This window comes from Mastigoproctus giganteus, chromosome 2 (assembly GCF_048544385.1).
Source record: "Mastigoproctus giganteus isolate SK-2022 chromosome 2, ASM4854438v1, whole genome shotgun sequence".
NCBI classification, from domain to species: Eukaryota; Metazoa; Arthropoda; class Arachnida; order Uropygi; family Thelyphonidae; genus Mastigoproctus; species Mastigoproctus giganteus.
This window is the reverse complement of record NC_143576.1, coordinates 196,235,100-196,261,528: the sequence shown is the minus strand read 5'-3', so window position 1 is coordinate 196,261,528 and position 26,429 is coordinate 196,235,100. Positions and strand designations below refer to the sequence as shown.

General features: G+C 37.0%; 1 protein-coding gene across 1 annotated transcript in view; it reads right to left on the bottom strand.

Annotated features, from left to right (window-relative positions):
- IntS8 (integrator complex subunit 8) overlaps positions 1–26,429 on the bottom strand; it is a 232,475-nt gene that overhangs the window by 16,823 nt on the left and 189,223 nt on the right. The window contains exons 20-22 of the mRNA XM_090368890.1: positions 25,201–25,234; positions 19,952–20,011; positions 16,933–16,994 (exon numbers count right to left, since the gene is read on the bottom strand). Coding sequence (XP_090225016.1) covers positions 16,933–16,994; positions 19,952–20,011; positions 25,201–25,234 — 156 coding nt within the window. The remainder of the gene's footprint in view (positions 1–16,932; positions 16,995–19,951; positions 20,012–25,200; positions 25,235–26,429) is intronic.

Genomic DNA, 26,429 nt, shown 5'->3' with positions numbered 1-26,429 from the left:
TGTTTGTCAGGGGAAAAAGTAAATGACATTATAGAGAAGATATCATCTTTTAAGGGCACACAAAAGGTCGTACTGTTGTACAGGTTGGCACTAATAATATTAAGAAAAGGAGATCTGAGGACATATTAACAAGCACAGAGCAATGTTGGCAAAAAGTCAGGGGCTAGGATTGAATTTGGAAGTGTCTGCAATTCTGCCCAGACATGATAGGAGGGAGTATATGTTGAGAGCCTTGTCAATCAATTTGGCCCTGGAGAGAATGTGCAAGGCTCATGGGGTAGAATTTTTCACAGTGTGGTCTATGCTTGTTAACAGGAGAGACTGTTTTTATAGGGATGAGATACACTTGAATAGAATGGGTGCAAGAATATTTTCTGATGCTGTCAAGGCAGTGATAGGTGGGTGGGAAAACTGCTAGCATGGGAAGATACACAGACTAATAGCTTAACTAGAGCTACAGCAGAGGTGAAAGTGATTCCTTCACCGCTACTATTGGTACATGCAGCAGCCTGGAAAGCAAGGTGTCTGGGACTTCAGGTCCTGTTGTGGGTCATCATGGAACAAATAAATACAGGGGCTGTGTTAGGTAATTAAGAGTAAGAACATGTGCATGTATATTTGCATGTACACAAATGCTAGGAGCACTGGGAATATATATGATGAATTTGAAGTACTTATTAAGTCATCAGATGCAGACATTGTAGGAACAGCAGAAACATGGAGTCATTCAGACACAAGTGATGCTGAATTTGAAAATGGGGAATATGATGTATACAGGAATGACAGATAGACAAACAGGATGGGACAGATGCATGGGTTATGCTCTTAGTTAAGAAGCATATTAAATCTAAGGTAGTGCATCCAGTTGACATGAATGACGAATGCACTGTTGAGTCAGTTTGGTGTGATATAAGCACCGGTAAAACAACATTTGAGAGTAGGAATATGTTATAAGCCTAATGACTGTGATGAGTATACCAAACAGCTATACAGAAAAATAGAGTAGGCCAGCAAATCAGGATGTCTCATAATAGGGAATTTTAACTTTCCAGATGTTGACTGGAATTTGTGAGTTTGGCCACTCACACACTAGCAAGACTTTTGTGGATTTCTTGGATAACTATTTTCTACAGCAGCATGTTAGACAGGCAACAAGAGGAAGCAATACTGTCAATCCAGTGTCAACAGTGTCAAAAGCTGACTGGATATGTAACTGGATAGATCCCATCCACCCCAGGTGCCTTTTTTATGTTTATCCTCAACAATTTCTCTTCCACTTTCCTCTCAGTTATTACAAAATCATCTAGCTCGCTGCCAGAGTTTACTTCACCTCTGGCATTCCCCTTCCTGAATAACTCCTCATGTGTGAATGTAGATGCAAAATAATCATTTAGTTTGTTAGCCATCTGAGTAGGACCATCAACAGTTGAACCATCAATATCCAGTGAACCAATCTGATTCATCGATTTTCTTCTACAGTTTACATAGGTAAAGAACTCTTTTCTGTTTTTCTTTGCATCCTTTGCCAAGGATTTCTCATGATCTGCCTTTGTCTGCCTAATCTCCTTTGTCACTTGGTTACAGACCAGCTTATATCTATCATAGGCTTCCATGTCACCCATTAATTTATATGTATTCCATGCATTTTTCTTCTCTGCCATATGTCTCATTAGTTCATCTGACATCCATTTAGGCCTAAGCCTTGAACAATATTTCTTAGTTTGTATATAAAGCCTAGTAGCTTCCAAGATAAATTCTTTGAATGCTTCCCATTTTGAATTTGCTGTTGGTAACATCATCATTTGGTCCCACTGTGTAGAATTTAAATACCGTCTCAGACCATCGTAGTCGCCTTTACGAAAGAAAAAACCTTTCCCTTTACCCCTGATGGTAGTTACCTCTTTGAGTAAATCCCACTTCAGCACACTCTGATCACTGCCACCTAGTGGTTCCTTTATCTGCAGATTCTTAATGCATGAAGAATCACTACTGATAATCAGATCAAGAGTATTACTCCCTCTAGTTGCCTCCTGAACATGCTGATGTAGAAAACAATCATCCAATATATCCACAAAAGCCTTGCTAGTGTGTGAGTGACCAACCTATAACTCGTAATCGGCCTTCACCTGCCTACTTCCTTTGTGACTTGATTACAGACTAGCTTATTCAGGGTGTCTCAAAAATATTGGTACAAACTTTTAGGGCAGGTAAGTAACATCTAAAGGAATGTGAATCGCGTAGGAACCCATAACTGGAAACGTCACGAGAAAGTAGTAGCAGAGGCACAAGAAGCAGAAATGACACAAGACAGTGATTAGTGGCAAACATTTGACATAATATTCACAATGGAGTACGAGATGGATGCATTTTATGCATTTGATGTTACAACAGATGCTCGAAGGTTCCACCATGAGACGCGATGCATGCGTGACACCGACGCAGCATGGATTGGCTGACAATGTCGAACACACCTGGAGTTTCTTTGACAGTAGAAGCAGCGCAGACGAGTCTCGTCACGAGATCCATTTCCGTCTCCACAGGCGATTCATACACAATAGATTTGAGGGCCCCACAGAAAGAAATCAAGGCTCGATAAATCAGGTGAGCGTGGGGGCCAGGCAACGGGTCCACCACAGCCAATCCATCGATGCCCAAAATGCCTGTTCAAATGGTCACGAACACACCTTCCACAATGGACAGGCGCCCCGTCATGTTGAAACCAAATGTTGCATCTCACATTTTCTGGAACATCGTCAAGTAACCCTGGTAGAACTTGTTCAAGAAAGATCCGATATTTAGCAGAGTTCATGCAGGATGGTAACAGGTATGGGCCGACTAAGCAGTCACCGGCCATACCTGCCCACACATTTATTGCAAAGCGATGTTGTGCCGCATGGGGGCGCACACCGTGTGTGGGTTGTCGTGAGCCCACACATGAGCATTGTGCTGATTGAATAAGCCTTCCCGAGTGAAATAAGCCCATCCGTGAACAAAACATAGGCTGGAAAATTCAAGTCTTGAACACTTCCTTGGAGAAACCACTGCGCAAAAGCCACACGTGCAGGATGATCTTGGGGGAGCAGTAACTGAACTGCTGCATGAAAGGGGTGTAAGGAATCATCATGCCAGACACGCCGTACACTGCAACGAGACACTCTGAAGGCAGAGGCAATGGCACGTGTGCTGGTAGTAGGATTATTCTGGAAGGCATTCAACACACTTTCTTCCATGGTGGTAGTTCGCATCGAACGTGGCCTGCCCGCACTACTCCTGTTACCTCTAAATGATCCATAATTGCACAAATTTTGATGCACACGCGCAAACAAATGGTGGTCCGGAACATGTCTGTCTGGGAAGTGTTCTCCATAAATTTGTTGAGCAGCTCGTCCATTTCCCTCTGTTAATCCATACACTAGGTTAATGTCTGCCAGCTCACAGTTCGTATATCGATGCATGCTTTTCATGCAGCGATTACTGCTTGAATAAGTAAACCAGGAATTTTCCCTCTCGCAAACTGATGAATAGCGCCATCTACTGACTTACGGTGACGTTTCTGGTTATGGGTTCCTATGCGATTCACATTCCTTTAGATGTTACCTACCTCCCCTAAACGTTTGTACCAATATTTTTGAGACACCCTGTATATGCCATAGGCTTCTTTGTTGCCTGATAATTTATATGCATCCCATGCATTTTTCTTCTCTGCCACGAGGCTCATTAGTTCATTTGACAATCATTTAGGCCTAAACCTTGAACAATGTTTCTTAATAGGTATGAAACTTTTAGTAGCTTCCAAGATTGATTCCTTGTACGCTTCCCACTTAGAATTTGCTGTTGGTAACATGATCAGTTGGTCCCACTGTACAGAATTTAAAACTGTCTGAGACCACTGTAGTCACCTTTACGGAAGCAAAAACCCTTTCCTTTACCCCTGATGGTAATTATATCTATAAGTAAATCCCACCTCAGTACACTGTGATCACTGCCACCTAGTGGTTTCTTTATCTGCAAATTCTTAATACACGAATGATCACTGCAGATAACCAGATCAAGAATATTACCCTCTCTGGTTGCCTCTCGAATATGCTACTGCAGAAAACAATCATCCAATAAATCCACAAAAGTCTTACTAGTGTGCGAGTGAACACCCCACAAGTTCCAGTCAATATCTGGGAAGTTAAAATCGCCCATTATAAGACATTCTGATTTACTAGCCCATTCTATTTCTTTGTACAATTGTTCATTGTACTCATTCGAGACATTAGGCCTATAATACACTCCTACTCTTATTTTTGCTTTTGCAGTGCTTATATCACACCAAACTGATTCAACAGTGCACTGTTCATCTGTATATCAACTGGATGCACTTCTTTTGATTTTATGTTTTTATTAAATTAACAGCATAACATTTCCTCCCTTCCTATCCTTTCTGTACACATTGTATTCCCAAAATCCAATTTTGCATTCCTAATATCAGTGTCACGTCTCTGATATCCCAACAATATCTGCCTTTGATGTCTTGACCAATATTTCAAATTCATCAAATTTATTTACTATACTTCTAGCATTGGTATACATGGACCTATTCTTATTCTTAGTTACCCTAACACATCCCAAATGCAAGGTACTGCATAAGGGTAGCAGTAATCCCAAGTAACTTATCAGCTGTGTGGTACTGCACTCAGGGTAATGGAAAATTAAAAAAGACCTGGGGTAATTGCGCAGTCAGACATGAAATTCTCTGAGCAGTACAGCTATGGTGCCAAGAGAGCACATGGGGTTTTGTCAATAATATACAGAAACTTTGCTAGCAGGGATAAGGAGGTGATTATCCCTTTGTATAAGGCCATGGTTAGGCTGCATCTTGAGTACTGTATACAGATCTGGAGGCCTCACTTTAGGAAGGATGTACATTTGCTGCAATGGCTGCAGAGAAGGGCAACCAGACTGGTGAAGGGAACAAAGCTCTTACCTAGAAAGAGCTTCAGTTCTGCAAATTGCAGCATTTCAAGCTTAGGCATCTGCAGGAAGACCTGATTGAGGTGTTTAAAGCCTTGAATGGATTGAGTAATCTGAATGTTAATGGCATTCTTCCACTTGGTGAGACTGCACCTGATGGTTGCAGAAGTCTGCCTTCTGCAACCATCAGGTGGTTGATTGTTGGAACAGGCTGGAACAGGCTAGCATCATTCCAAGTGGATGGGTTGAATAATCTCAAGGAAGAACTAGACAAATTCTTGGGTGGGGGGCATGGATGGGTGAACTGTGTAGTTTTCTTGCTGATGCTATATAAGCTTGGTTTCTTGCACCATTTTCCATTATTACTACTACTACTACTATAAATTGATCACTAGACCTAACCTCACCTGACTTCTCTTTCTTTAGGTTTTTTTTTTTTGAAATGAAATGAATTTAAAAACGATTCCCATGTATTAGAATATTGAATGGTGAATTTTCAACATAATACATGCACAAACGAGTGCAGGTCTGGATCAATCAACCCACAATACTTGTCTCCAACCCTCCACACTCCAATTTTGCTCAATTAGAACAAACTAGGCATCCCACAATTGTTTGAAAGTAGATAAACAATAAGCTTACAAAGCTCGGACTGTGAAGTTTAATCACCGTAAGTCTCTGTGGTCTCCTCACCTGTAGTATTCTTTTTCTGCTTTGCTATTCTTCCAGAAGTGGTGCTTCATTTTCTAATGACTTATAAAATCTGGATATTGTATATATAATGTAGCTGAGGCATTTACCAACAGTTTGGTTTGGTTTGGTTTTTAATGGCGCATTGGCAGCTATGGCCATAATGCACCAAATCAAAAAAAATAAAATTAATACAAAAATATTGGTCAGCTTTAGAACAGGCTACCGTGTCAAAAAGGTAAAAATGATACTGTGGTTAAAGGTTATATAAAAGGTATAAAATATAAACTTAAATCTTTGTGTATAAATTGATCGAGTGTAAAAAATTAAAAATGTCAGACATGTTGTCTCTGTCACCTAAAATCTGACTGAGTGTAAATGGTTCAGCCAGATTATTAAAAGTTCTAACAAAAGATTGTCTAAAGACAGGACATTCAATAAAAACGTGAGAAACAGTTAAAATGACGTTACACGTCTCACACATAGGTGGGCCATCCGCCCTCAGCAAAAAGGAGTGTGTTAGATGGCTATGACCTATGCGGAGCCGAGCAAGAACAACTTCCTCTTTTCGGACCCTGCGTAGACTGGACTGCCATTGCATAATTACAGGCTTAATACGCTGTAGTTTATTCGCGGTCTGTCCGTGCCAAGAGTCTTGCCAGTGGGAATATAATTTACATCGTATTATTTGCCTGTAGTCTGTATAGGGGACTGACAGGCAATGACTATCCAGGGAAATGGCTGATTTGGCAGCGGTATCAGCTAATTCATTTCCCTGGATCCCAATGTGGCTTGGGATCCAGCAGAAGCGAATGTCAAATTCTGATTCAAAGGCAGAACTAAGCATCTGCCGGATCCGGGACAGGACCGGATGAGAGTTGTACCTCATCGATACTAGAGCCTGTAACACGCTCAATGAATCACAGTAAATCACGTACCTTTGGTAATCGCTATTTATAATGAACTCAAGGGCTATTTCAATTGCATGCAACTCTGCAGTATAAATGCTAGCTTCTTGTGGGATCTTGAATGATAATGTCTTCTGAGGAAATACAACAGCAGATCCCACATACGATTCTGACTTTGAGCCATCTGTACAGACTGGCAGAAAGTCAGAGTACTGCTCTCTATGTGATGCGAAGAGTTGCTGATAGACAGCCGCCGGTGTATTAGCCTTCTCCATGATCTTGAGGGAGAAGTCACACATTGGCAAATGTGCATACCAGGGTGGAAGGAGTTGCCTTGGTGACTGGGCAACATTGTTTACCGTCATGTTTAGTTCATTTAATAGCCCTTGCATCCGAATACCAAAAGGTCTGTTGGCAGTCCGACGGGTGTTATAGAGATTTTCCCAACGTGGCTCAAAAACTGATGCCCATGTGGGATGATCAGGCAGGGCTTTCAATTTAAAGGTGTAATGTAAAGACAACTGCTTACGTCGAAAAGATAGGGATGGTTCATTTGCTTCGAAGTAAAGGCTTTGGACTGGAGATGTGCGAAATGCTCCTGTGGCTATCCGAATGGCCTGATGGTGAACTGGATCTAACCACCGAAGTACACTATCTCTAGCAGATCCATATACCTGGGACCCATAATCGAGTTTAGAACGGACAAGGGCTCGGTAGAGACGAAGAAGAGTATAGCGATCTGCGCCCCATGATGTTGACGAAAGGGCACGAATGATGTTAAGCCCTTTAACACACCTTGTCCTAAGCTGACAAATATGTTGAAGAAATGTCAACTTTTTGTCGAAGATAAGGCCAAGGAATTTGACTTCTGCTACGACTGTGATGTTGTTTTGCCCAAGCCTTAAATCCGGTTCAGGATGAAGATTACGTTTGCGACAGAAGTGTACACAAACGGTCTTCTGTGATGAAAATCTGAACCCATTAGCCAATGACCAAGATGTAAGGTGGTCAATGGCTTTCTGCAGTTGCCTTTCAATGACCCTCATATTGCATGAGTGACAAAATATAGTAAAGTCGTCAACATAGAGGGCATTGTTTATTGTGGGCGGAAGTTGTTCCGTGATAGAGTTTATTTTGATTGCAAAAAGCGTGACACTTAGAATGGACCCTTGTGGGACTCCCTCTTCCTGACAGAACTCTCGAGAGAGAGTAGATCCTAAACGCACTTGAAAATGACGATTCGAAAGGAAGTTTTTGATAAAGAGAGGAAGGTTACCCCTAAGACCAAAGTTGTAGAGGTCTTTTAATATTCCAAATCGCCAGGCTGTGTCGTACGCTTTTTCAATATCAAAGAAAACTGCTACCAGATGCTCGGATTTAATAAAAGAGTCGCGAATGTATGTTTCAAGTCGGATTAAATGATCCAAAGTAGTTCTGTCTCTTCGGAAGCCGCACTGAGTCCTGGAAAGCAGATCATTTGTTTCCAAATACCACACAAGGCGGGCATTAACCATTCTTTCCAGGACCTTGCACAAACAGCTTTTCAGAGCAATAGGACGATAGTTACTTGGATATCTAGGATCCTTTCCTGGTTTTGGGAAGGCAAGAACGATTGCTTTCCGCCAGGAATCCGGAAATTGTTTATCAAGAAAAATTCTGTTAAATAAAATTAATAAGTGATTTTTAGAATGTGATGACAGATGTTTTATCATTTCGTAGTGGATGTCATCGGGCCCGACAGTACTTGCATGCGTAAGAAAGAGTGCTGTATTTAACTCTTCCTGTGTAAAGGGCTTGTTATATGGTTCGAGCCCTTTTGAAGAGAAGTTTAATGGATGTTTCTCACGTTTTTCTTTCAAGGCCAAGAACTCTGGAGGGAATGATGTTGTTGCAGATATTTTCGCAAATGTTTCCCCTAGACTATTTGCAACTGCAGATCGATCTGCAATTGGACATCCGTTGTGCTCGAGGATCACTGAAGGGCATGGTGGGTATTTTCCCTTCATTTTCCGGATCTTATCCCACACTACTTTTGAGCTAGCAGCCTGAGTTATAGAAGATGTAAAACGAATCCAAGATTTCCTTTGGCTCTGACGTCGTACATAACGTGCTTTTGCACGTGCACGTTTGAATGATATTAAATTTTCAGTGGTGGGATATCGGCGGAATATCCCCCACACTTTGTTTTGTGCTTTTTTTGTTGCCGTGCATTCTGAATTCCACCAAGGTTTCGGGAATAGTGGGAACCGGCTGGATGATTTTGGGATTGCAATTGCAGCTGCTTGGACAATCGTTTCTGTGACATGAATGACTGCTTCATTGATTGGCTCCTGACTGACTGTACGGATATCAAGGTTTGCCAGATGTTCAAAGGCATTCCAGTCAGCCTGATCAATCTTCCACCGCGGTAAACTAAATGGCAGACACGGTCTTCACTAGTTAGGGTGGTTATCACGGGGAAGTGGTCGCTTCCATATGGATTATCTTCTACTTCCCAAGTAAGTGAAGGAAGGAGAGAAGGGGAGCAGATAGAAAGATCAATGGCAGAGAATGTACGGGTAGGCATGTGGAAGAAGGTGTTTGTTCCCACATTTAGGAGGGAGAGATCATTGTCAGTGAGCATATGCTCTATGACTCGTCCCCTTCCATTGATGTCAGCACTACCCCACAGAGTGTTATGTCCATTGAAATCCCCAAGAATTAAACAAGGGGAAGGCAATTGCATGATAAAATCATCAAGGTCTTTCTGGGGGATGTCAATCCCAGGTGGCAAATAAACAGAGCAGACAGTTAATAAGAACCCCACTGTAAGGCGAATTGCTACAGCTTCAATGCTAGTTGTAAGCTGCAAAGGCTGAAATGGGATCTGGTTGCCGACGAGGATTGCAACTCCTCCGTGGGCAGGACCATCCACAATTCTATCCTTACGAATGATGGTAATGTTATGCATGGTGGGGTCATCATTTGCCTTTAAATAAGTCTCCTGTATGCAAAAGCAAACTGGTTTGTGCTTTTGCAGGAGTGCCTTGATGTCGTCAGTATTTTGCCGGAATCCACGACAATTCCACTGTAGGAATTTAGCCATTATTTGGAATTGGTGGGTCCATCAGGCGGCTTCCGAGGTGCTGAGGACTTAATTTTGTCAGTCTTGGATTTATCTTTCCTGGGGAAGTATGGACGCTGTCCTGTGTCCATTTCTTCCTCAGCGAAGAGTTCCAAAACTGACTCATCATGTACCTCCTTCTGCTCGACATCCATGTTTTCCTGGGTACTAGGTGTTACTTCCCCTTTCTTATTCTTTTCTTTTGCTTTTGTTACTTGTGGAGCATTAGGAGGTACTGATATAGGAGTGGCAGCTGATTGGTCCTTCTGTGCAGGTTTTTGGGAGCTTAAAAGATAACGTGTAATGGGAGTAAACGATTCTTTTGGAGGGACAGACATGTCTGTCTGAGTTCCAATCGAACACCTCCCTGCTATCTTCTGGGCGTAGGTAGGTTTTTTGATGTTAAGAGGTTTCACTGCTTTTCTTGCCTCCTGGTACGATATGTTTAGCTCTGCCTTCAGCCGTTGAATTTCTTTTTCTTCTTTCCACCTCTGGCATGCCCTTGAATAGGCCGGATGTTCTCCCTCACAGTTAATGCAGGTGGGTTTAGTGGCTGAACATGCTGTTGTTTCGTGGTCCTTTGCACCGCACCGGGCGCATGCAAGGACTCCACGGCAGGCCATTTGAGAATGTCCATACTTCTGACATTTAAAACACCGTAAAGGGTTCGGAATGTATGGACGTACTGGACAGTTGATGTATCCAGCTTTAATCTCATCAGGAGGTTTGGGAGAGTTAAAAGTCAGGATAACACTCCTGGTTTTAACAATTTTTCCATCCCTTCGCGCAGTGATTCTCTTGACGGCAGTAACTCCCTGTGGTTTTAATTCGGAGCAGATTTCCTCCTCGGTGACGTCGAGAAGGTCCCACTCCGAAATGACACCTCTCGATGAATTTAGTGTTCTGTGTGGTGTCACTGTTATGGGTATACCTCCGATTGATGTTACTCGGAGTAGATGTTCAGACTGCCTGTCATTTTTTGTTTCTATCAAGAGGACGCCAGAACGGAGCCTCTTAACTGACTTGGGTGTACCTACTAACCCATCCAACCCTTTTTGTATAAAAAAGGGAGACATTTTACCAATCGGTGTTTCGTTGGTGGAATGCATTATTATGAACCTTGGGACAGGCCCTGATGGTAGTTCGGTTCGCTGTTGCTTTGTAGCAATAATGCTATCTGCCTCTCCGTCATTATTTTCAGATAGGGACCAGGTTGGGGCCCCTGAAGGAATATGTTTATCAGGATTCATGAAGATTTTTAAATTGTTCAGTGCCCGGGCTCCCCACCCACCACGGAGCCCAAAGGGACGCCCACTACCCGGCATGCAATAAATGCGCTCGGGAGTGGAATGCCAGGGCTACCCAGACACTATACCCGCACCGCCGCCAGCCTGAATCCTGTCCCTCGGACCATGAGGGTAGGGGCATGGCATTGACACGGTTGACCCTCGCAGGCGAGCCTACTAGCCGATTGATCCTAGCCGGGCCTTCCAGGACCACCCGTCTTGTCGAAGCAGGGGCCAAAGTGGTGTATTGAAGCTGGGCCCCTCAACCACCAGGATCCCCCTTTCCGAATTTCCACGGGTCGCGGCGCACAGCAAACACGCCGGATTCCATTGATGTAAGCCTGGAACCTGGGCTGTGGGCGTTGGATCCCAGTGATGCTAGTCTGGAAGTCCAGCAGCGTCACTGGGAGGTCCCTTCACCACGTACAGGTGCCCACGTCGAGGGGCATTTACCAACAGTAATAAATGCTTTTTGGAAGTATATCATATATAACATCTAAATGTTGAATTTTGGTTGTTGGCTTGATCCTTTAAATGATGGCAGTTAAAAGATTTGGTTGTGATAATATCATGTAATTGAAGAAGAGTTTGTGCATCTGTTTATTTATTTATTGTGTATGTTTATCTTTACACATATGATAACATGACAACAGATATCACTGAAAGTACGTAATGTTTAAGGATAATTGTAAATAAGGTTAACCCTGTTAACCCCATATTTACAGTAATTAGCTGGCATGACAACAAAAATCTTGTTCATTAAATAAATACTATGTATTTCTAAAGAATGTCAAAAATTGTTGTTGAGCAAAAGAAATATCCATTCATCATTCTGGATCTTCCTGCTGATATTAGGCATTTCTAATGTGGGGGGGGATAATAAAGTAACAGATCCTGTGGTTATCAGCATAGGTAAAGAAATTTTTACATATTAGGATCATTTGATTTGATTATCATTAAAATTATATCATATATTTTCATTCAGATATTTTGCTTTTTTAATGAAATGATATATAATGAAGTTGTGATTATACAGAGAATAGAAAACCACCTGAAGCATAAAGATATCTATATAGAAATTTTTATAATATAATATAAAGTAATAAATTTTAAATGCCAGAAAAACAGGGGTTAATTTCCAAACTTAGGCTTGAATTTAATTTCATTTATATTTATACATATATTTTTATTTTGTATATTATAAAGACAATTGTGAGTGGAATCAGTTCAGTGGATAAGGCCAGAAACCAAATGTAAAGGTCACGAAAGATATGCAAAACTGATTAATGTCATCAAATAAACAAAAAATAAGTTAAATTGTAGTATTACAATTACCTAAAATATTACCTAATTAATTAAATTTTAGTGATAAATTAGGCCTAGAACGGTTACATACTTATGTTGCTTAATAAATTTTTTTTTTAATATTATTGAAATCAGATGTTTAACTCATAACTGGTCACTCCATTGATTTTTTTTTTATTTCTCATACATCATCATCAGCCATTTTCAATCTACTGCAGGATGAAGGCCTCTCCAGCAACTTTCCAGTTCCTTCTGTTTTGAGCACTGGCCATCCATTTACTACCCACAAACTGATGAATTTCATCTATCCATCTCCGCCTTTGTCTTCCAGGTTTTCTTCTAGCTCCTCTTCGGTACCATTCTGTTATTTTCTTAGTCCATCTGTAATCATGTCTTCGAGCTGTGTCCTGTCCAAGACCATTTTAGTTCTTTAGTTTTGATAAGAATGTCCTTTACTTGAGTTTGCTGCCTAATCCATGTATTTCTCTTCTTATCTAACAGTCTGATTCCCAATATAATTCGTTCCATTCTTCGCTGTGTAGTTCTCAGCTTCTCTTCCATTCTTTTGGTGAGTGCCCAAGTTTCACTTCCATAAGTCATGGTGGGGAGTATACATTGTTTCATTATTTTACGTTTCAGAAAAACTGGTATATTGCTCTTCAGTATGTGACTATATTTCCTGAATGCTATCCATCCAAAATTTATTCTTCTCTTGACTTCCAGCCACTTATCATTATTACAGCTAATAACTTGTCCCAGATAAGTATATGACTCCACCTTTTCAATTATTGCTCCTTCAATCATTATTTCCCTTTCTGTGGCATACTTGTTAATTCGTTACTTTTGTTTTAGGCATATTCATCATTAGTCCAAAATCCATACTAACTGTGCATAACTGATTAAGATTTTCCTCTAATTCTTTGGGATCGTGACTTATGACCACAATGTCATCTGCAAATCATAAATGGTTTAGGTACTCTCCGTTCACATTGACTCCTTTCTGTGACCAGTCTAATCTTCTGAAAGCTTCCTCAAGGGCAGAAGTAAACAGCTTCGGAGATATTGTGTCTCCTTGTCGAACTCCTTTCTCGATTTTAAATTTCCTACTGTCTTTGTCTAGTCTAATAAAGGAGGTAGCATTCTCATATATTTTCTTCAAAATCATAATATATGGGGTATCCATGCCTTGTCTTTCCAGTGCCCGAAACATTGCCTTATGCTGTATGGAGTCAAATGCCTTTTCATAATCCACAAATGCCAGGCATAATGGTGTTTTATATTCATTTGCTTTCTCCATTAGCTGGGATATTACGTGAAGGTGATCCATAGTTGAGAATCCTGTCCTGAAGCCAGCTTGCTCTTTCGGTTGATTCTCATGAAGTATTCTTTCTAATCTGTTAGTAATGACCCTTGTGAATAACTTGTAGATGTGGGATAACAAGCTAATTGGTCTATAATTTCCAATTTCTGATTTATCTCCTTTGTTATGCAGCAAAACTATGATTGCATTATTCCACTGCTTAGGCATCACACCTTTTCTAATGCACTTTGTGAAGAGCCTTGCCAGTTTTTGTGTTATGTCTCTTCCTCCCAATTTTAACAACTCTACAGTAACTTCATCTTCCCCTGGGGTTTTATGATTCTTCATTTTCTTCCATGCATGTTCTACTTCATCAGGAAGAATATTGGGTATGTTGTATGTGTTGCTACTTTGCAATCCATCTTCCCCACTGCTGGCATCATTTCCCTGCTCCTTGTATAATTCTCTATAGTAGTCTTCTGCTATTTGAATTATGCCTTCTCTGCTGTTTATAAGTACACCATCGCTATTCTTCAGTTTCAGTATCATTTGTCTTTCTGTATTACTGCTCATGGCTGCTGATTTAAATCCTTTGTTTTCCCTTAATGCTTGTTCTACTCTTCTTGTGTTAAATCTTCTTATGTCCTCTCTGAGTCTCTTTCTAATGGCTTTGCATAACTCAGTATACTCAATTTTCTCCCTGTCAGTGGTTTTCTTGCTCTTCATTTGTAGTCTTCAGTTCATCATGACAAGTGTTTCTTGACTAATTTTTTCTTCTTTGGATTTCTTTTTCCCTATAGGTTTCTTGGGCTTTATCACTTTCAGAAAGTTGTAATATTCCTCGTCGATATCTTGGTCCTCAGCAGTCTGCAGAAGCTCAAACTTGTTCTTAAGTTCCAGTACATACTACTTTTTCTCCTCTTCTGTTATCTCAAAGACCTTTGTATTATTTACTCGAGACAGTTTTTTCCTTTCCTTTCCTACATCTATATCAAGTGTACATCTTACCATTCTGTGATCACTTCCAACATTTACTTTATTCAGGACGGTAACATCATTCACAATATATTTTCTGTTAGTGAGGATGAAGTCAATTTCATTAGTAGTTAATCCATTTGGACTCTTCCATGTCCACTTTCTGTTCACCTTTTTCTTGAAAAAAGTGTTCATTACTGACAGTCCTTGAGATTCTGCAAATTCCACAAGTCTTTCACCCCTTTCATTTCTTTCACCAATTCCAAAATTTCCTATAGTTCCCCTTTCTGCACTGTTTTGTCTTTTTCCAACCTTAGCATTGAAGTCCCCCATAATAATAGTGTAGTGGGTTTTCTGCTCATCTAGAAGACTCTCAATTTCGGTGTACATTTCTTCAACCTCTTCATCATCATGGCTTGATGTTGGTGCATAAATCATTATAATCTTTAGCTTGTACCTCTTAGGAATCTTGAGTATTAGTCTTGACACCCTTGGTGATGTACTTTTGAATTCCAAAATTGAATTCCTCATACATACACTTGGCTAATGGAGTAAAAAACAAAAAAGTCACCCCATTATAAACTTAAAAATCTGCAAGAAATAACTATTCACTTTTTGATGCTAATTTATTTTCAATCTTTTATGAATACAATTGAGAAAATTCCATTTTTTTTATATTAAAAAAAATATTTTAAATTATTTTTTGAAAATTTATGTCTTTTATGCTCTCTTATTTAGGAGATTTGAATATCATATCCCTTGTTGTCTTTGACTGACAGCAAGTGCAATTCCAATAAAAAACCTTCCCACTTCAACAATTGTAATGACAGTCAGACTCTTCTATATAATTATTGAGAATGGGCTTCACCTGGTTCTATATTTTTACATTTTTTGTGTGATGATTAATAAAGATTTCTAGAATTTTCAATGGCTAAATAAAAGAAAACACTTTTGTTGAAATGCATTGAGAGTCTCAGCTATGTGGACTGAGTATATAGAGAGCACAACACTTCTAAAGGACATATGGGTCTTGAAGACTCTGTGTGCCTGGCTGTGGGTTAAAGAATATATTGAAGTGATCTTTAAATACAACAGCAAGTCACTTTACAATTGAAGTTACTACAGGTAACCCTCGCATAAAATGGTAGTTTGGTTCCTACAAAATCTCGTGTAATGCGAAACCATGTTATACGGGACTAAGAATCAGTACAAAAGGGGGGGGCGGTTGCGTTCGTAAAGATAACAAAAAATAAGTCTTTTTTTTTATATAACTATCGGAACTTAATTTTTATAGTAGCAATAACTTAATATTTTAACTTTATTTTTATAATAGTAGTAAATTAAATAGTAATAATGAACAAATGTGTTACCTTTTAAACTGTGATACTTATATGTCAGATAATGTACGTTCATTTAATTTTCTTCCTCTTCATTGCCGCTAAGCACAATCTTTTCTGCAGCATCTAGATTTCGTGAACCTTCTGCTCTCTTTAAAAGTCACAAACTGCACTCTTCGAAGTCACAATTATTTTTTATGGTCTCAAACAAGCACAAGTTCAGTAGCACAGAACCTAACCCAGGGATCTCCCAACAAAATACAGTGAACCCCCTGCTTTAAATGATACATGAAAATCGGAAGAATATTTTCCAGTTAGCAAAATAAAAATAAATTTACGCTTACAGAGCTTAATTAATTTTATACATAGCTTAATTAATACGTACTGTAATATGTATATACTAATTGATATTTCTGTTCACTGACTTTTTTTTTAGTTGTAAAATTTAAAACAGTAAAAATGATAAGCAATTAATAACAAAGAACATGGCATGCACAAATTGCAACTAACACGATATGCACAAGTGAGATATGGAGTAACGAGTTTCTGAAAATTTATTTATGTTTTTTGTATGATTGAATATTCAGGGAAAGGGAAACACATTTCACCATAATAATGTGAAAACCCACAGGATTCCAGCTATCCAAAGATCGAGTTTACTACAAATTGTTTTTATTGTTTTATGGTAATGACCTCCAGAAATGTGCTTCAGAAAAATATCACGAAGGCAATAACAACTAGTGAGTCAACAGTGGGGATTCACAAAAAGGAATGGAATATTGAAAATTACATCTAATAGCAGGGTTTTCCCAGCATGAAAGCTCAAAAATACCGTGTTATGCACGATTTCCCGCAATTCTCAAACCATGTTAGAGCGAGGATTGCTGCAATTTATCAATCATGTTAGAGCGAAACCATGTTGTAGAAGTACCGTGTTGTGCGAGGATTGCTGCAATTTATCAATCATGTTAGAGCGAAACCATGTTGTAGAAGTACCGTGTTATATGGGGGTTGCCTGTATTTTTTTTCTTAACCAGAATGTTAGAAAATAGCAATTAATGATACCTACTTAGTAACAGTTGATGGCCATAATAGCTGATATTCTAGAAATACTTCACCATTTGAATCATCCTGGAAAATAAGTTAAACACGTATACTATTAATAAATGTTTTTATTTTTATTTTTTAATGGAAATTACTTTTAGCAAGATACTTCAATTATTATATCATATTTAAATTTACTATGATATTTATTATATAAGAAACTGTTAAGAAATTTATCTGAAGAATATTTAAATAAACAATGCTCTTTCAATGGATATTTATTAATATTTATTGATATTTTTGTGCATATAATAAGATAAACATTCCAGCAAGAAATAAGAATGTAAAAATTGTCAATTTAATAGAATTCATTAGCTGACATTTCTTAAATGTTATTAAAATCTTTTCTTATTCTCATACACAATGATGTGTACATTTTCTTTGAAATAGCATGGAACCAGTAAAGCTGCAACGAAAATGGAAAAAAAAAAAACAATTCCAGTTTACAGAATTAAAGTTTAGTGCTCTGATGTGAATGTAAAAATTTACCTTAGATAATTCATCTAAGATAATTAGATAATTCATCTTAGATAATTCATCTGTGAGATAATTCATTCTTTTAGAATGAATTAACTCACAAACAGGCATAAGAATATATAATATGTTCTTATATCTTTGTTTATTAACTGTTCATTTGTGTCCTCTATGATGACAGTATAGTGGTTTTACTAACTGGAGAGTACAGTGATTTTACCCATTGGATTTGGAGATGTATGAGTTTGGGTCAGAGTTATGTCATAGACTGGAGGAATATCTAAGGGCCTGGCATCTTCCATTTGGGCTGTAGTTAGTTAATTTCAGGCAGACGAAGTTCACTACTGCTTCTCCACCTAATGAGCTCTTAACTAATCTTCTCTCTCTCTCTCTCTCTCTCTCTCTCTCTCTCTCTATTGTAATTCTTTCACTTCTCTCTACTCTTCCATCTATCTTCATTCCTCTGCCCTTAAAACTATTAATCATCATGCTCGTTAGGTTGGTGTCTATCAGTAACCTTAGCCCATGAATACTGTCTTCCTTTTCCTTTACTTTCTCTTTCTTTCATTTTCTTACTATTTCATTGTCTTCTAATATAAGGTTTACATTAAAATAGCACATACAATCCATTAATTCACATAGGAAGGCTATGCACATTTGAATTAGATTATAATGTTGTGTCTAACTGATATGTTCTGAAATTTTCAAATAGTACAAGGCAATTTTAAGGTTGCTCAACCCATACAATTGCATATTTCTCCAGTTATACTTGCAATAACAACTGTGCATACGCAAAGTCACTTACATGGTTAATACCATGAACTTCCTGAGTAAGTCATGGTGTTACCGCTATACCATGGCTTACTCAGGAAGCGAACCAGATGCTTTATTGTTAGTGAGATTTCAAATTTAATTACTCTGCAGAAGTTAAGGTAGCAATACAGACAACATTTCAAGACACATGAATTATCTATTATTTAACGCCATACGGGAGATGATTCAAAAATTTCACTCAGCTAAGTTGTGTAATCAAGAAACTGTAGTGGAAGGTCTAAACTGTCAGATGCTATAATTGAAGACATCTGAGAATGACTACAGTTATTTGTTATTTAGTTTTTTAGGAGCATTAGTAACTAAGGCCATATTGCTCTGGGGATATGCGGTGGTCATTCCCTGACCTTTCCGCATCCTCCATATTTGGTGGTCACAGGCTCATGACTACAGTGAAGTTGGAAATATTAGAAGGTGAAATAGTCAATTTCAATATACCCTTGCTAAAAAGCTAAGGAGTTTAAATTTCATTTTAACAGGGTTTGCATCATTCATAAATTGAAAGAACCAAAAAAAGAAAGCAGACATTCTGGAAACTGATATTATTACTGGAAAATGGTGCATAGAAGCAAGCTTACACAGCATCAATCAGGTAAAAAAAAAAAAAATTCACCTACCTCATCTCTACACCCCTTCTAACAATTCATCTAATCCTTCCTTAATTTGTTAAAACTATCACACTTCCACAACACCAGATATAAGTTTGTTCCAACAGTCAATTACTCTCTGGTTGAAAGAAAATTTTCACATCTGTTCTGCAACCATCTTTTTTCAATTTAAATGTATATCCCCTTATGTATGTTATCTGAAAAAGAGTACAGATGCCAGCAGCATTTAGTTTTTTCAATCCATTTAAAGCTTTAAATACTTCAGCCAGTCTCCACATAGTTTTTAGAATTAAGATATTTCTTGGTAAGAGTACCTTCGGTGTCCCTGGCAAATCTTGTTGCTTTCCACAGCATTCATTCCAACAGATCCATATCCTTTCTAAAATGAGGATTCCAGACCTGTAGATACTGCAGTACTGAAGATGCAGCCTAAGCATTGCTTTACATAATGGAATAATTATCACTTCTTCCCTGCTGGCAAGCAGGGATAAGGAGGTGATTCTGTTCATAGTTTTATCCCTCACTATTTGTATGAGGTTTTTGTAATAATAATAATAATAAGTAGAAGAAATATTCGCTGTATCAGAATAAAAACTACGACCATATACCGAATACAGAAATCCTAAGAGTACTATGATTACAAACATAAAACAAACATTTTGAGTTCTAAATTGCTTGGGTCTCTTCTCAATGTGGAGATAAAATGAAACTAAATTAAACGCAAAGGAAATAATGTTAGGACAAAGAACACGGGGATACAAGGAGAGTGAAAACCCAACGCCATGAATTCCAGTAACTGAAGTCAAAAACCACAGTTATATGTAGAAGTGGTACAAAAGCATAAAATGATTTCAGTTTAAAAGCATACAATAGAAAATGTCATATAAGGTAATCAATGCTCAGCCAAATGAAGCTGACATCTGCCTAGCCCAAAAGATTTTAGAGGATAAAATAACAAATCTTGAACTACTGCTACAATAAAAGACATATTATATGATGAGTTGCTCAACTTATTCACAATGTTTACTAATATCCATAAAAAAGATAAAAAGTGTAAAACTCATTACTCACTTTTAGAATATTATACAACTTTGCTAAACAAGAAATTATTACAGTAAGCGTAAGGGTATCCTGAAAAATAAAAGTAAACAGTTAATTTCAGCTACAACATAAACAAAGAAATTTGTGTCACCTCAAAATGAAAACTAACCATATTTCTAAGGCTCATGATAGTATCAGTCATTGCTTACAATGATCCACAGTATAAACAAATATATACTACCACATTTATATGTTATGCTGTTATGAATTAAATTACTTTATTACTTAATCACAACTGAGTTTGCATCCAAACTCAGTTGTGACTAAGTAATGAAGTAATTTAATTCATAATGGCATAACAGTTTGACTTTAAACAAATTTTAAACTGATTTTAGCTGACTGAAATCATTGTTAACTAAAAATCTCCAAAAATAATTATTATTTTATTTGCAGTGGAAGAATCACTCATCGAAACAAGTGGTTAAAACTGTTCCAATTTGAACTTGGAGGTGTATGATAAAATTCATATCATTTTTCATTTTCATTTAACTTGGCTTGGCAGAATGTTAATGGTAGATACAGATTCTCTCTTTAGCAAGTATACGATTCTACATAAATTTTAATAATTGTTTATAATGTAATACGTTAATAATATTATAAATAATTTACCATTGAGAAATTCAATCAATTTTTCCACAGTGCATTATTAAAAACAAAAACAAAATATCATGGAAATGGGTAAAGACTGTGCATACCTCAAAAATTATCTCTTAAAGATGAATAGTTAAATTTTTTTAATCCTCTAATGCAAAAATATTTTTTTTCTGAAATAGGCTCACCATCATTCTCTCACGTTGGCCACATACATATAGTGATATAAGGAAAAGATGTAGTGTTGGCCTTGGGAAATAATGTATTCACGTTGTTAGATGATCACAGTGAGTTTTGGTTTCAGTTTATGTGAACAAAATGGCTGCGGTGTTTTTAACTGTATTATTTGTGTATGCAGTAATGCCTAGTTCATTGAATATTTTGTAACCATGATGAAGCATCAGCACATATACATAGTGACAAAATAGTGAGTCTGTTATTTACATTTAAATTACTTAGAACACTGGAATCAACATCTAGCTTCAGAGCAATTTTATCTTTCAAAGTTCTGAGGTGGCAAAACCACTTGAATAATTCTTAACTTTCTAAATCCTTGTGGTTTTTTTCCCTTGATTCTCCTTCCTGTTCTCATTTAATTTGCATTTACTATATGCCTTTCAATAGTATCATGATTCTTGAGCTATAAAAAGTTGACAAAAGAATCCTATACTCCTTAGCAATTTCATTCTTTCTTTTTTCTTATTTGGAAAAGAAATTCAAACTGATCCACCTTGTGTATCAGTTTGAGTTCCTGAGAAATTGTTGGTTCATTACACTTCCTTTTCAATGATATGGCTATCCATATCACTGAACAGATTATTCACTAGCAAAATTCAGCTTGGATTGTTTGAAAATACAGTCCTTTATACCGACTGAATAAATAAATGTTCTGTTTATAATACAAAATGGTAATTTTGTAGTATAAACAGAAATTAGTTTAGTTATTCTGACAATGAATATTAACCATATTTGGTAGTCATTCAAGCTTGAATCATGGTCCACTGAAATGAGTATGCTATTCCACACTTTTACTTGACCACTCAGCTACATCAGGCAGATAAGGAGTATGTGCATTCCCTGTGATTCCATCTCTATGCAGCATGCAATTCTTGAAGTAGTAGATAAAAAATGTAAAGGTAGCACACATTATATAACAATATTTGACTGTTGATTTCAGCATCTTATTTCTTTTAAAAGTAGACAAGCTATTCACAAGCTGATCAAATTCAAATTTAAAATTTCGTTGTATATGTATTTTGAATTGTCCATACTAAAGGCATATATTGTTAGCTGGTTAATTATAAAACCCTATATTGTTAGTTGGGGAATGGCGATATACAGCACTCTCGATTTACCAGGATCGGATTAACCAGGACACGTCAAGATTCCAAATTAAAAAAAAAAAAAAAATCAACCACAAACCATAAAATTCAAGTAATAACTAGAATAGGTATAAACAGGTGTTTTGCAAGTCGCAAATAAGCACTGTTATAAGTCGTCACTGAGAGGTTAATGTACCTATTAATTATCTTGCAACCCCCACTGTCTTCACACCCGCCGCTCGAAAAAAAAAAAAAAAAAAAAAAGAGACCAAATGTTTAGTTTGCTTTAGCGTGTTGCGTCTATTGTTGTGTTCCATCGCACCGCAAAAAGACAAATTTTGTTTGTCAGGGATGTTGAAATTTTTTTATAGTAAATATTTTTTTTTTGTTGTTTATAAATCACAAAAATGATGGGTAAACATAAAAGAGTTGCACTTTCAGTTAAACAAAGACTTGAAATTATTCAAAAGTTTGAAAATGGTGCACTGTTAAATCTCTAAGGAACCATTATAATGTTGGTGACCAAACCATATGTGACATTGTAAAAAATAAAGGGAAGCTATTCGATTTAAAATCGATATCGCAAAAAATAAAGGGAAGCATCTTATTGGACACATGAGTAAGTTTTTTTATCTATTGCCATATTTTTTATGTAGGTTGCAGAACATTTTTCGATACAGTAAGTCCCCGACTTATGCAACTATGGATTTATGTAAATTTGTCTTCATTTGATTTTTTAGGATTGTGAAATTTAAAACAACAAAAAAAAAATAATAAGCAATCAATAATGACAATCACAGCACGCACAAATTGCACAAGTGAGATCGGAGTAACAAGAAAAAAATAGGAAAGAAGAGAAGATTCTTGCAATTATTTATGGTTTTTTTTGTATGACTGAAGATTTCAGTGAAGGGGGACACACACACACACTTCACCATAACATAAAAACTAACAGAATTCCAGCTATTGGTAACATTGCAAATGCAAGAAGATCGAGTTTACTACCCATTTATAATAGATTGCGCTAACAGAAAAGCCCAATAAAATGGAAAGTACAAATTGTTTTTGTTTTTTGTTGACCTCCAGAAATGTGCTTTAGTAAAATGTGAACTCGTGCGGGGTGATAATAGTGAGTTTTCGCCTTAACCCTGTGAAGTTCTTTTCAGAAAATTTAATTTTAACCGTTATCATCAAACCTGTGACTGCTGAATATGGTGCTGTTTCTTGTATTCTGTCTATCTTGTGAACTCCTCTGACTGTTTGGTCGTCCCGGAGTATAAACAGAAAATTTATTTTTTTATCATGGTGCTGACTAAGAGAATAAGTGAGAGTGGTACTAGTAAATCGATCAAGAAAAGGAAAGCGATCGATTTGGATCAGAAAATTAAAATAATAAGGATGTATGAAAATGGCCAAAATTAACAAGTATCGCGCCGAATTCAGATTTGTCAATAATAATATAGTAACAATATGTTACTAGTCATTCTCAAGTTATGTAAAACTGGACTAAGTAAGAAGTCCTGGAATGTATCTCTTACGTATGTCGGGGACTTCTGTATTTTTGGATTAACCGGGAAATCGATTATCCGGGATTTGTTTTTTACCATCTATCCCAGAAAATCGAGAGTCTACTGTTTTTCAAATAATCTGATATAGAATTAATGAGGATTTAGAGATAGTAACAAAGAAAATGAATATGTTGATATAATTTCTTAGATTTAGAAAGGTTTCCGACACAGCTACACATTGACATTTGTGCATAAACTGGAGAGCTGTGGCATTGGGAGTTGGGTGTTACACCAGATAAAGGGATATTTAACTAAAGGGATATTTGGTTATAAATGGACAGAATGCTCTGAATGAGCTGGTGTTAAGAGTGGGATCCCTCAGGATCCTGAATCAGGGCCCTTGATTTTAATTTTTGTTAATGATATTAATGGCATCACAAGTTTCACGTTGTGATCTGCAGATGATATTATGTTGGACAGGGTTGTTAACAATAAGAAACAGGAAATATTGCTGCAACCAGACAGACAAATTATACAACTGGTATAAAAATGGCAATTTAAACTTCAATGCAAGTAAAGTCAAGGTTCTGCGTCTGAGTGAGAAAAACCATGATTATATTATTAACTGGGGTTAGCACAGTCAACAATGTTGAAATAGAAAAGGACCTTAGGACTGAAATATAATCTGATGTAGTTCTCTCAACAGTGTAGCAGTGCATAGAATAGTATCAGCGTTATACAGGAATACTGTAAGCAGAGATAAAGAGGTAATTTATCAGATAATATCTTGAATACTTATGGTATCTGGGTAGCCCCATTTCAGGAAAGTTATCAATGTCTTGAAAGTATATAAAGAAAAGTAGCAAACTATTTGTAGGGATATCTCTCTTCTTCTTTACAGGAGCAGAGAGATGTCCTACATGAAGAGTTCTAGTTTTGTATGCTAAGAAGCTTGGATACCAGGCATCTGCTTGGAGACCTTATTGAGACTTAGTTGAGTGTCTTACTTTTTTATGGTACAGTGGTAGTTAAGGATAATGGTGCATGAAATCTAAATCTAACATTGAATATTTAAGAGTTTAAAAGGGTTAAGCAAACTTAATGGTGGAGCGTATTTTCCCTTTCTAGGATGATGCAAAAAAGGGAATATAGATTCAAATCAAGGAACAAGTTAATACTAGATTTATAGTAGTAGTAGTAATCAAGGCATGTGATGCAACAAAGCAAGCTTATGTAGCATCAGCCAAAAAAAAAAAAAAAAAACCCACCCACTTCACGCATCCATTCCCTCTAAACATTTGTCCAGTTTCTCCTTGAATTTATTTAATCTATCAACTTCCACAATGACAGATGGAAGTTTGTTTCAGCAATCAACTACCTGCTTGCTAAAGGCAAATTTAGCACATCTATTCTATAACTGTCTTTCCTCAATTTGAACTTATGCCCCCCCCCACCAGGTTCGTAATCTGAGCAAGAGGAAGAATCCCATCAGGATTGAGCCTGCTCAACCCTGTATATAGTCAAAGACATATACAGATTTAAAGAGCAAGCAGATAACATTTTGAAGAAGTAGATAAAATATAAAACTAGGAAGACAGTACTTCATTTTTCTTTTATTTGATTGTTGGCAGATGTAATATAAGATCCGTGCATCATTCAGTTCAACTATTTTAATATCAATATTAAAACTGGGTTAAACTAGTTAATTTAAAAATAAAGATTGTTATTAAAAATAAAGACAATATTGTTAAAATTAAACATTACAGAGTAAATGTTACAAAAAATATAATATACTTACAGTTATCTTCATAATAAACTTCATAAGTGAAGACCTGTAAAATATTTCTGTTAAAACTTTATTCTTGTAAAAGAATTAAAGGTAAGACATATATAGATAATTAAAAAGTTAACTGTATAAAAATTCACACAAAGTAGTGATGAACCGTTGTCATCATATAATCATCACATTCAATATGTCTCTTTTATATAAAGCATCTCTGACAGGTTCTAACAAATAAGAGGCACAAGGGGCAAAGTCTGCAAGGAGACAAAATGTGCTAGTGATGGGATGGGCTATTCTTCCTCATCCTACATATAGTTCATAAGAGTTAAATGAAGGATAAGGAGCAGCTGCCTATCCCATCTTTATAACAGATCACTTGTTAATACGATTCTCAACATACTGGCTATTTTTTACTGCTACATACAAAATCCTCTGAGTGATAGATATGAAAAACTATCAGCAGTGGTAAGAAAGAAACAGAAATGTTTCTTTTCTGAAGATTACACTTTAGTTGCAGTAATAGTTATTCAGATAAGAAATTAGAATTATTACTTTTTTTGGGTGGCTCTTGCATATAAACTGATTTTATTACTTTCATTGTTACAATTTACAAGATAATTTCAAAAAGTATCTATTTTATGCAATTTACTATGTGCTAGGTGTTCTAAACAATAATGAGATGGAAAGTTTTATAGTTGCTATATAAGAACTTTGCATTAAAAAAATTAGGCGAAGAAGATAAAGTGAGAGATTTAACAAGGTGTATCAATATTTTTATGAAAAGTGAGTGGGCTCCTTATATAAGGAGCCCACTCACTTATCACACCTTTAATTTTAATCCATCCTTTTGGTCTCTGTCAGGTCGGCTATGATGTATACGTACGCACTTTTTAATGTGTACATCATAACAGAAACAGAGACCAGGCTTATTACGGTGGCTCCTACAATTTTTGCTGCCGAACCTTTGACGAAGTAGTTAAAGTTCTAGGACCCACGGCTTTAGGTACTATCATTTAGTTTTATGTTAAACCTTAATTTCATTTTATTTCAGATAATCTGTTTTTACCATGCATGTTCTCAATTTTTCCATGGTAATTATGCCTAACAGTTCAGCTCCTCCACCTAATACACTGATAATAGTATATTTGTCTATATATATAAACGATAGGAGGTTATGCTTTAGTATGGAGAGAGAGAACAGCAGGTAGTGTAATCAACCAACGGCTTAGCTAAAATGGAAAGGC